This window comes from Canis lupus, chromosome 4, assembly GCF_011100685.1.
Source record: "Canis lupus familiaris isolate Mischka breed German Shepherd chromosome 4, alternate assembly UU_Cfam_GSD_1.0, whole genome shotgun sequence".
Lineage (NCBI taxonomy): Eukaryota > Metazoa > Chordata > Mammalia > Carnivora > Canidae > Canis > Canis lupus.
Window position 1 is genome coordinate 33,444,039 of NC_049225.1, and position 12,931 is coordinate 33,456,969.

The 12,931-nt window shown below is 34.8% G+C and overlaps 1 protein-coding gene across 10 annotated transcripts in view; it reads left to right on the forward strand.

Annotated features, from left to right (window-relative positions):
• CCSER2 (coiled-coil serine rich protein 2) overlaps positions 1-12,931 on the forward strand; it is a 189,706-nt gene that overhangs the window by 32,657 nt on the left and 144,118 nt on the right. For all 10 annotated transcript variants that reach the window (XR_005358079.1, XR_005358077.1, XM_038534505.1 and 7 more), the window contains exons 3-4: positions 8,020-9,469; positions 10,596-10,792. Coding sequence is in view for 8 of the 10 variants with exons in the window: in XM_038534505.1 (XP_038390433.1) it covers positions 8,059-9,469; positions 10,596-10,792 (1,608 nt within the window). In the remaining 2 variants the exon portion in view is untranslated. The remainder of the gene's footprint in view (positions 1-8,019; positions 9,470-10,595; positions 10,793-12,931) is intronic.

Here is a 12,931-nt window from a genome sequence, read left to right on the forward strand (position 1 = left end):
AACCTAGCAATGATCCATCTGTATTAATGTTACCCCTGTCACTCTTCTCTCTGACACCTGATTCTCTATATCCTTGTTCTCATTGCCTTATTTAATTTAGAAACTTTACTTGAGCAAGTCCTAAATAGACCAAAATGCTAAAGGATTGCATACTGTGATTTTTCAATACGCAGTGTTTTATAAAATGTCTGGTTAATTGTTGTGCCTGTATACTATTTTAAGAGGCAGCACAACTGGGCAGCCCTGGTGGCTCAGGGGTTTAGCGCCGCCTTTAGCCCAGGGTGTGATCCTGGAGACCCGGGATCCAGTCCCATGTCAGGCTCCCTGCATGGAGCCTGCTTCTCCCTCTGCCTCTGCCCCACCCTCTCTCTCTATCTCAAAAAAAAAAAAAAAAAAAAAAAAAAAAGAAAAGCAAAAGCAGCACAACTACTCAGATATTAGGTTTGGTCATAATTCAAGCAGCTTGGCACCTGTCATCTTTACCTAGCCCTCAGCACCTTAATGTCATTTGCATGCCCCACATAGTTTTTAAGTTTTATCAGAACTAAAAGGTAAAATTTGGAGAGAATTTTTGTGGTTTGGTCAAGGGCGCTTCTGGTTCCTCTTTATCTACTAGTATTCTCCTGTTCCTTAAATTAAAAAACTTCAGAAAATAATATGCCTTGAATCTAAATTTAATAACATTATTTAATATTCCTAAGCCACAAATTAGTTTAAAGCCTCACTTTCACAAGTTGCTTTGATCTCTATATGCCTGAGTAAAAAGTTGTAGCTGGAGGACAGAAAAGTCGGCTTGATACAGTAATGGGGCTTTGTGTCGAGCTTTGTGTGCTCTTTTTAAAACCACAAACAATCTGGATTGAGGTACTGTTTTAAACCTTTACTTTTGGATAAAGGTGTCATTTTTGCTTATTTGATTATTGCGGTCAAGCCTTTGAATCAGTTTATGTCACAGATGAAAGCTAGGAGAAACAGGACAGAAGGAAATTTGGGGAAAGTGGTTGAGTAATACAAGGTCAAAAAATTAAATTAAGATACAGTTATTTGAATGTGAAAGTGCATATTAAGAAGTGACTGTTCAATTAATTGCTCTGGGTCTCAGTAGTGAATTTATGCCTATGTAAATCCCTAAAATGCAGGCAGTTCATACCTTCTAAAAAGCTATTTGAAAAACTAAAAAAAGAATGTGAGTGGGTGGTTTCTCAGATGATAAGGTAATGGATATGAAAGGAATTTGAAAAAATGAAAGCTTCTACTGTTGCTTTGCAAAACTTTTGATTTAATTATACTTTGGTTCTTTGCAGTCTTTATAGTTCCCAATCTTAGCTATGGAGTCCCTTGTACTTCTCAGTAATCCTCTCAGAATATTTCATTCCTGGGATGTCTGGGTGGGTCAGTCAGTTAGGCTCTTGATTTCAGCTAGGGTTATGGTCTCTAGGTCCTGGGATCTAGCCCCAAGTCTGGCTCTGCTGGGGTAGGAGGGAGTTGGCTGGAGATTCTCTCTCCCTCGGCCCCCGCCCCCCCCCAAGAGATCTCTCTTTGTCTCTCTCACTCAAATAAATAAGTTTTTAAAAAGAAAAGAATATTTTATTCCTTTGTCAGGAAGGCAGTCTGCATGGACTCTGGAATCAGGTAGACTTGAACCTGAATCCATTTCAGTAGTGTATGAATTTTTGGACAAGCATTTTAGCCTTTCCAAATATTGGTTTATCTATTTAAAATGGGAGGACATCCACAACCTTACAGCGTTATGAAGATTAAACAAGGATAGAATAGTAGGCATGATACCCATCAGGTAAATAAATGCTCAATAAAGTTTGCTTTTTCTTTCCCCTTCTCATCCAATTGTGGATTCCTTTTAAAAAGCATAAAACAAAAAATTAAAACTAAAACCAAGAAACTTTGATAGGTTTATTTATTTGAAAGAGAGAGGGAGAGAGAGGGAGAGAGAGAGAATGTGTGTTGGAGAGGGAGAGTGAGAATCTCAAGCAGATTCCCCGCTAAGCACAGAGCCCAACATGGGGCTTGATTCAGGACCCTGAGATCATGACCTAAACCAAAATCAAGAGTCGGGAGCCTAACTGACTGAGCTACTATCCAGGCGCCCCTGATTTACTAGTTTTTTAAAAGGAATTTATATGTAGTTTTGAAGATTCTTTCAAATGTGAAATACTGACATTATAAATGTGCTATACTGCAAAAATCATTTTACAGAAATTAAATCAGAAAATCTCAGACATTTCTAAGCCACGTGCCAGATATTATTTTTAGTTCACCATTAAATTAAAGCTCTCAGACAATATTGAAGTGTTTCAGAGAAGATGATATCATTAGATTTTGTAGCCAGCATGTACTTTTCAAATTGTTATGACTGCATTCTTTAATCACTTAACAGACTACATATCAGGGAAAGTTCATCAGAGGTACTATAGCTACTAAAATGAGGCAGACTCACAATGTCAGTTTTATTTCATGTCATAGTTATATAAGCAAATGTAGGAGAAAGTTTCATGAATCAACTAATGAAGTGACAATATTCATAATATAAGCAGATATGGAAGCTTTACAGTTGAGCCATCAGATTAGTTTTGACTTAAGAGCACAGCCCAAGATGATGGATTTCATTTATTACAATTGTTTGTGTGTTTAGAAATCAATATATACTCTTGATAGGAAATAGTGCATTCAGGTTCTAATCTTTTTTTTTTTTGTTGTTGTTGTTCTGAATGGCAGCCCCCCAAACACTTTGTAGCAGTAGTGTGTCTTTCTTGTGGGCTTATCTTATGCCTCCAAGTTATTAATACTTAAGATATTCTTGGGAGATAATATACATTATTCTTATTTTAGACAGTAAAATAAAGGAATAAAGAAGTGAAAGAATAGAATTTTCTGTCCTTAGTCTACATGTGACAGGGAAATGTTAAAGCCTTCCTGACTCACAGACAAATTCACCAGAGGACAGAATTTTTAATGTTATGTTATTTAGTGATTTGCAAAATGACCCTTAAATCTAATATCATTACAATCACAGGCCCAAAAAGCAAAGTTATTTTTCAGTCTTGACTTAGTATTTATTCAATTAACTTGCACTAAGAGATTGTCAATTTACTTAAAAGTTTAGGAGCTTTCAAATTTGTGGTCCTGTGGCAGGCCCCAGAGTATTTAAGACTCATTTTATGCTCTTAACAGATTTACTTCCTAATGGGTCAAATAGACATGCCCACAATTATAAGACAGACTCAGCTATATTAATGTTACAAAGGGAATAGAGAAGGATGTGAAATCAGTTTTAACCGGAAAGGTTTGTGGGTGTAGGGATTTTCAACTTTGAAAGTCGAGCCTTGAGGGTGGTCTTTATAATAGCAGAGGCATAGAAAGTAGAAAATACAGAATAGATTTAGGGGAATGACGAACAATGCATCAGCTTGAATGTATAGTCAGCAAAGATAGTGTAGAGTCAAATAGAGAAATTTGATCTCTGTAGTGGATTCTGGGTTTTATTTTGTTGTTCCTGAGCCATTGATAGTTTTTAATCCGTAGAAGGATATGATCATATCTGTGCTATAAGAGTGTAACTGTTGACAGTTTGAATAAAAGTCAGATGGGAGTCTTTATAACATAGGAAGGAAGCCTTTGTAGAAATATTAAGAGAGATGATGAGGGTAAGAACTAGAGTTATGGAATGGAAATCATGAGTTTCAAATACATTTTTAAAGGTAAAATTGATAAGTGAAACACTGAATTGAGGTGGTCTGGAGAAATAGAAATGGTAATTTATGAAGATGTTCTGTCTGTTGAATAAAAAATCCTTTGTTTCTTATTCAGACATCTTCTATTTTTTATGTCTTTTAAGTATATTTCACATAATATTGAACTGGATTTTGAGTAATTGTTTTTAGTTAAACTGTTAATTCTTGTTTTCATATTGAGGGGTGCCTGGCTGGCTCAGCTGGAAGAGCGTGCAGCTCTTGGTCTTGGGGTTGTGAGTTTGCGTACCACATTGAGTGTAGAGATTACCTAAATAAATAAATAAATTTTTAAAAAGACTTGTTTTCATATTGAATAAATGGGTGTTTTTAAGACGCAGTTTTGTAGTTAAAATTTTTTACATTGTAAAAATATGGGCATGTTTAGAATATTTAAATAATAAAGATGTAAAGGTAAAAAGAAGTCCTCCCTTCACCTGATTCTTACTTCTCTAATGATAACAACTATTAACAATTTGTTGTGTTTAAACATACATGTGCACCCACATCTTTATGTGATTTCTGTCACGCTGCCTTTATAAAAATGGGATCCAGTGTACAGTTTCTCAAAGTATCAAAACTTAGTGTGTTCATTTACCTGTCTCAAATGTATAGTCTTTCTGTATAATAACAAGAAGTTTCTGTAATAACAAGAAGGAAAAGCATGTAAACTTGAAATGATGCTGTGTAATTAATGTTTTAGTATTCTATCTTACTTAGAAATGATCTAGTAAGTTAATGATTATTCATTAGTTAATTCAATTTAATATTGGCCTAACATTTTAGGTTACCTTTAAAGTTCTTGAAAATTATCCCTAAAGCTGACACCATAAAACATAATTACTATTGAAATAAAACGTTTGTCAGGATGATCATTCAGTTTAAACACAGATTTACATTTTCATAATCTTAAACATTGTTTTATGAATAAGAATGGCTTATTTGATCACCAAACCTGTATGTATTTCATTAAATTTACTCTACTGGGATAAAAATATATGCTTACATTATATTTAACACTGACAAAAAAATCAGAAGACAGATTTGTTCCATTAAACTAGGTTTGTTTACCAGATACTTACCTTAATTATGTGGACTTGGTTCTTAAAACCTTTTTGACTTAGTTTCTGTAAGAATAATTTTTAAAAGTATAACACATTTTAAATATTAGAAGATCAATTTTCTTTTCTGGGAATTTTGGTAATATTCAATTTATAAATGCATATTTGTTTCTATAAGCTAATTGGAACAGAGCTACTTTAAGAGACTTTATAATCTAATTTATTAATACTCTTCAGGAGTAGAAAAAGTAATTGGTACTTGGGATGAGAAATAAAGACCTTTTTGAATTGTGGATATATAGCCACCCAGATACTGAGAGTTTATTGTTTCCAATTCTACAATTTTAGCTGTGGCTACAGAGTTAACACAGAAACATAAAACCTAACCTGTCCAGATACCAAAGAGCTATTCTTCTTTCTGGTCAGTGTGAGATTCTTAATTGATTTGAACTCAGAATAGGTAAACGGAAGAGATAAATGAACAAATGACTAATGGATCAAATTCTCCTTTTTCTCTCACTCAACACAGAATAGGTCTCTATAAACCATCAGGGATTATTAGTAAATGGCAGTCCATGAAATCGAACTCTCAGTCATTGTGACAAAGTGATTTTTTTTTTCTTGCATTACTGGAGAATTACTTCTTTATCCATCCTTGATATTTTATTAATTTAACCTAGATATGTACTTAGATATGTGGTTTAGTTTTTTAATTAAAATTTTACAAATTTTCCTTCTGTAGGTTGTTTTCCCTTTATTTTAGGGGTATTGCTATTATGTCGATCTGCTTTTTTTCTTCTATTTGTTTCAGCTATTCTGTCAGGGAGACTAATTATCTTTCCATTCAATCTCTGTCCTACATCTTCTTTGTCTTTTTTTCTCCTCAGTACTCAGGTTATTTTAAGATTTTTCTCCTTGCCCATTAATTTTCAATCTTTGCTTCTTTCCTTCCTAATTGATTTCCTTAGCTCATCTCAACTTCCCTGTTTTGTTCTTTTTATATTTGAATTCTTGTTTATTAAATGTTTGTTCTTCCTAGGTTGTTCTCTGTTACAAAGAACTCACTGGGAATTTTATTTTCTTGTGTTGTTGTTTTCTTTCAGGCTGGGTTCTTCCTTCGTTCTGCTTACCATAGTCATTATTTGTTACTTTACTTCCTTCTACTCTCTTGTTTATATGGTTATGGGGCCATTTCTTTTTATCTTTTTAGTTAGAGACTCGAATAGCTGGATCAAGACTTTGTATTTGCCCTGGTATAACAAGGGTGAATTCCCATTGGTACCTTTTTCTCCTTGACTGTTACTTTTTCTCCTCCTTTTATTGTACCCCCTCAGTATGCCTTTTGAGCTGTTGTATGCTGTTCTCTTTTTTGTTTCTCTGAGGCTGAAGGGTATAAGGTGGTGTGTTGTGGGAGGGACTCTTCTGGTGCTCCAGGCTCTCCTGTCTCCTTAGATTTTGTTAAGTGTCTGCTAGCCTCACTCCATCCTGCTGAGTGTGTAGTACAATTTTAGGGGCTTCAGACCCTTCCCTTAAGTCAGAATAGTGTCTTGGAAGTCAGTGGGTTCTGGTCCTACTGTGCCTCAGTTGAGATTTCAGAGATTCTGTGCTGAAGATGTTTTCCTGTACTTTTCTAAAGCATGCCAAATCATATATTTCTATCCAAACTGGAGGATGTTTATTACAACTTTGAAGTTTTATCAACTCACTTATTTTTCCCATTATTGCTTTTAGTCAGTGTCATCAGCCTAGGAGCCAGACCACATTGTACACAATCTTTTTCTGGCCGCTACTTTTTAAAGTTTAGAGGTATTTAGTTTAAACAATTTCTGTTTGACAGAGCTGGTGAGTTTTGGCTAAAAATTACACACACGCAGGAATATATATATATATGTGTGTGTGTGTGTGTGTGTGTGTATATATATATAAATAATTTTTTTCCCCTCTCCTTTTATTAGTTATTGGGGTTGGGAAATTCTAGAATTCTGCTTCACCCCTCTGCAAAGTCTAAATCAGAAGCCTCCAAACTTTGATTGTATGCTCCTATGGGCAGAACCACTTAGGATAAGCATGCCTGTTAGACATATTTTTATTCATTTAAAAGTTTTACGCATGTGCTGCTGCACCATCTTTACTTGAATGTATGAGTCCCTAAATATTTACTTTTGACTTAATAGCATGCATACTCTAGAAACTTTGAATTTTTAAAGTATAGGGATGGCTTAGAATCAGATTTTTTTAATCAAGAAACAAAACCAACAAATAACAGTGTTGTAAGATATATAATTTTAAAAGCCATCAGTGACCATAAGGCATATACTTTACTTTTATTCATATTTTGCATTTTTGTATGCTTAGAATTTTTATATAATCATTTTCTGTTAATGTTAGGATTGGGAGAGATTAGTGGACTAGTCAATTTTATCAAAACTATTATACTTTTCACCATGACACCTACTATAGTGTCTGTTTATATTACCAGTTGAAAGCTCTTTTGAGATGGATACAATGCAACTTAACATCAGAAGAATTTTTTTTGGTGCTACTGTGTTCTTTTCCTACATCCTACCACGATTTTAGTGATGAATTTTAAAAATGTATTGTTTTATAAGATCAAATGTGCTTAAAAAATAATAAAATCACATTTTCTTATTTTAAAGGAGATAATGTCCAAAGTGAAAAAAAAAAAAAAATTGGATTGAAAGTTGGAAGATAGGCGTTCTTTCTATAGAAGTGTTTCTTTTTTAAAAAATACAATAAAAATTGGCAGTCTAATTTTGTTAATTCCGGATTTTGCTATCATTATGCATAGCCCAGGTTTATAAAAATGTTCTTGGGCAGCCCCGGTTGCTCAGCAGTTTAGCGTCTGCCTTCAGCCCTGGGCGTGATCCTGGAGACCTGGGATCGAGTCCCACGTTGGGCTCCCTGCATGAAGCCTGCTTCTCCTTCTGCCTGTGTCTCTCTCTCTCTCTCTCTCTGTGTCTCTCATGAAAAAATAAATAAAATCTTAAAAAAAAATGTTCTTTACTTTCTCCTAATGACAATTTATTAATTTAATTAATGCATTCAATATTTATTAAGAGTTTGGTAGGAATCATAAGTAGGTTTTGAGCTTTGCTGCATTTAATTGTCTACAAATATATATTCTTATTATGTTATAACCCATGTAATTATGCTTATTTAAGAACAATTTATCTCCTTTTTTGTCTCCTCAGATTCTGTCAAATTTTAAGAACAAATGCATCTTATAGCTCATGGAAGAAAAAACACAAATCAAGACATTTTTGGGTTCCAAGTTGCCAAAGTATGGAACAAAATCTGTGAGAAGTACACTGCAGCCAATGTCAAATGGGACACCTGTTGATTTATTGGGAACTTCTAAGAGTAACAATGTCAAAAGTTACATCAAAAATAATGGCTCTGATTGCCCATCATCCCATTCATTTAATTGGAGAACGGCAACTAAATACCAGCTTAGTGCACAAAGTGTTGAAGAGCGGAACAGTATTCAAACTTCACGCGATAAAGTAATTGATCCTGAAAAACATGCACCTACTCAAGGAATGTTTGATAAAAATGGGATAAAGGGAGGCTTGAAAAGTATTTCTTTACTCTCATCAAAGTTAGCAAAGCCATCCACTATGTTTGTGTCATCTACAGAGGAGTTAAACCAAAAGTCTTTGACTGGACCACCTAGTTTGGGTAAATTCACCAAAGGCACATTATTAGGAAGGACTTCATATTCTTCAGTCAGTGCTCCAAAATCACAGTTGAATGGATTATATGGAAACCGTTCAGCTAGTAGCATACAAAGGCCTAGAGCAAATTCCTGTGCCACCAGAAGCAGTTCTGGAGAAGGCTTAGTACAATCCCTAGACAATATTAAATCTCTTACTTGTGAAAAAATGGTAAGGTCACAGAGTTTTTCACATTCCATTCAGAATTCATTCCTTCCACCTTCATCTATAACCAGATCACATTCCTTCAATAGAGCTGCAGATCTTACAAAGCCTTATCAGAACCAACAGCTGCCCATTAGAGTACCTCTGAGGTCAAGTATGCTAGCAAGAAATTCCCGGCAGTCAGAGGTACTCAATGGGAATGACCACTTAGGGTATGGATTTAATAGGCCTTATGCTGCTGGTGGAAAGAAGTTGGCTTTACCAAATGGCCCTGGTGTAACTTCCACTTTGGGTTATAGGATGGTTCATCCCTCTCTACTGAAATCTAACCGACCTCCATTTTCTGGCACTATCACAGTTGATGGTAATAAAAATTCACCTGCTGATTCATGTGTAGAAGAAGATGCTGAACTTATGGCTAAGGACAGAACTACTAATAAGGACCAAGAACTAATTGAAAATGATAGTTACAGAACAGAAAATGACCAGACCATGAAGCATGATGCTAAAATTAGATACTTGAGTGATGATGTGGATGATATTTCCTTGTCGTCTTTGTCATCTTCTGATAAGAATGATTTAAGTGAAGATTTTAGTGATGATTTTATAGATATAGAAGACTCCAACAGAACTAGAATAACTCCAGAGGAAATTTGTCTCAAAGAAGAAAAGCATGAAATTGTACCACCAAAGGATATGTTTGATTCCCCCAAGGAAAATGAAAAAAGTAAAACTGATGAGTGGATAGATATAAGTGTCTCTGGTAAATATTAATATCCTTAAGTTTGTTTGCTTTCTCCTAGATAATATAACTGAACTTAAATTTAGAATTACCTTTTGATTAATTCCAAGATACTGTCAATTTTGTGGAGGGATGGATCTAGATAAAATTGGGGCAGGGCAACTTTTATTTTCCTGTGGCTTTGGCTCTGGGTCTTATTTTTCACTATTTAAAACAATGTCAGTAAAAATACTCTTCCCCTAATGTTCTTGTTTGACTGTCATGCTTCAGAATTATTTTTTTTCCCCCCACTTCCTCGACAGTGGCATGCCAGTTTAGACCATCTATTCCCTTATGGTAATGGATGCTATTTGTTTAGAGTAAGGCTGTGCCAAAGGGTAAATGAACTGGTAATAATATAGGTTATGTCCAATCTAATGAATGTTTTTATCCTAGGAAATATACTTTTTTTTTTTTAAAGGAGGACTTGGTTTCTTGTTTAACAAACTTTATAGTTATACTTTCAGAGGAACTTTATATTTTTAACTGAGGAAAGTGAGATTAGTACCTGTTTAAACATTTTCCCTTATATTTGGTTATCCTGGCACTAAAAGTCTGGAGAAATATCTAGGTGCCTGTATGGCCTGAAAAAAAGAACAAACTGAAGGGATTGGGTGTAGGCCTGTGATCTGGTGAAGGGTCTAGGCCATGCTTAAAGATATACATAAACCCTTGACTGTCTGAAGGTCTTCTAGTTAGAAGTGAATACCAGAACAAGTGTTTCCCTTATAAGGAGGTAACTGCAAGGTTAAATGCTATATACAGGGTAAGGAGTTCATGGCCAGTGTGTAAAAGTAAGTATCTTAGGAAGTATTAAAAGAATATGAGGCTTTATTTATAATTCTAGAAATGTTCCAGAAGTGAAAGATAGCTCAATGAATTTTCTTTATGTGTATTGGAAAATATTTCAGTAGGTTATTTAAGATTGATTTTTTTTCTTGATTTTTTTTTATTGTTTGGGATTTAGAAAATACTGTAGTTACTAATATTTTTTGCCAGTTTTTTTGATTTAATAAATTATTAGAATTTATCTCTTCAGAACCTGAGAAATACATTTTTGTGAATTAATAACTTTTTTTTCTTTCTCTTTTTAAAAAATCAATTGAAGACAGGAGTGAATGTACAAAACATACTTCTGGGAATAACTTGATTTCACCAGATACAGATTACAGAGCTGGTTCTTCATTTGAGCTCTCTCCATCTGATAGCTCTGATGGAACATACATGTGGGATGAAGAGGGTTTGGAGCCCATTGGAAATGTCCATCCAGTTGGGAGCTATGAATCCTCGGAAATGAACAGCATTGTATGTATGGATTTACATGTCCTTTTGCAACATTTTGTTTACCTTCCTATGGAAAGACTTGTGATACTGATTGGACTTTTTTAAGTTTATAAATTAGCTCTCCTAGTTTAAGAAAGGAAATTCATATCTGTTAAGAGCCTATAAAACGTCTGACCTTAGTACCTAATAAAGCATATATTTGTGTCATATGACAGTTGAGTTAAATATACTCTCATACATATTAATATACATACGTATATGTATATAGATATACTGTATTCAGGTTAAGGTAAGCTAGTGGTTCTCAAATTTGGGGAGGAAGGCAATGTCTGGAGCTAATTTTGGTTGTCATATTGAGGAGTGCTACTGAAAAGTAGTGGGAAGATGCCAGGGATGCTGCTTAATGCCCGACAGTGGTACCCACAGCAAAGGATTATTCAGCCCGTGTCAGTAGTGCCACTTTGAGAAATCCTGGGTTAGGCTATGCTGAGGTAACAGTTAAGTGCCAACTCAGTGGCTTAACACAATAAAAGCTTGTTTTTCCTCTTCCCAAGTCTATTCTAAGTCTGAAAACTCTAGGGCAACTTTCTTCAGTGTTCTAAGTTGCTTTCATCTTCACCATCTCCAAGAAAAGGTGGCTTCACCATCTCTTTTGGAGGCCCCGTCCTGTCGCTATTGTAGAGGGAGAATGCAGCCAGGTCTCGCGTGTGCAGTTACTCGCCTTGGCATGCAGATGCCACATGGTACTTTAACTCACAACCATTGACCCTAGCAACTTTAAGTACTAACTGGGCAGGAAGTGTAATTTTCCTGTGTGCCTGGAAGGCAAATTTTAAGAGATACTGCAAGTAATGTGGCTAATACGCTGTATAAGTAGAGAATCGTTGGTGTGTTTGAAGTGACTCATTGTAATTACTCAGTGTATAAAATATGATTTTGCAGTAGTTGTATGGAAAGATTGGTAGTCTTCATAGATATATTAAATTTCAAGTGGATTTCAGGCATTGTAATTTTCTATACTCTCATAAACCTGTGACTTGAAAAGAATAAGCATCGTTACTAGAGGATTGTTTAATTCCACAAACATAGAGGGGACACATATTTAATTTAGAGAGGGTATCTCTATTTCATTAGATAAAACAAGTTTAGAAAAGATTACAGTTTAGGGCTTTATAAGCTTTCTCACTAGGACTTGTTAAAGCCAAGTATGATCGACGTGGGAATGAACATTGTGTCCAGCAGATGGCAGCAATAATCCACGCAGTACCTGACATTGTTTCTCCTATATCTTAATGATGCCTCTAAAAGAGTTCAGGACGCACCTGGGTTGACTATTGGTCTTGAAGACCTTAGATCTTCTGATTTAAGAGGAAAACAGTCTGAGAAAGGATGGAGGATTGGTGGCAAATGTTGAAAGTAGTGTTAGGATCTCCTACTGTGATAGTGGATTTACCATTTTCTGAAAATCTATTATTTTTTTGCTTTTTATATTTTGAGTGTATTTTGTTAGGTAGGTACTTGTTTAGAGTTGTTTTCTTGGTGAAATTGAACTTACAGTCATAATTTAGTGGTCTCTATTCCTCATTATGCTTTTTGTCTTAAGGCCTTTTCAGATACTAGTATATTTTATCAGTTTTATTTATGTATATTCCATCCTTTTGCTATGAACCTTTTTGATACATAGCAAAAAGGTTGTAATTTTTTTAAATTACAGTTTCTTCTTTTCTTTTAACCAATGAGTTTAGTCCTTTTATGTTTGCATATATTGATATATTTGGACTTCATTCTGCCATCTTAACTATTTTTATTTTATTGTCTACCTTTTTCTGTTTCTTTATTTCTCCTTTCTTTGCCTAGAGTAGTTTAAATACATATTTAAAACTTAATCCCAAAAGAACTTTAACATATTCTCATTTTTCTTGGTCTCCCCAACCCTCTCACCAAAGCCTGTGTCTCCTCTCCCCACACCCCTCCCATCCCACCTAGTTCTCCAATCACCATCATGGTTGTTCTCTACAGTGGTGCTCCTTCCAGCCCAGGTCAAGATAAGGAGCTTTCATTAGAATGTGAGTCCACTGTGTCACTTATTAATACGGTTTAATTCAACCCACTATTTAGTTTAGTTGATTGTTTTCATGGTAAAACTTTCTTTTTGAAGAA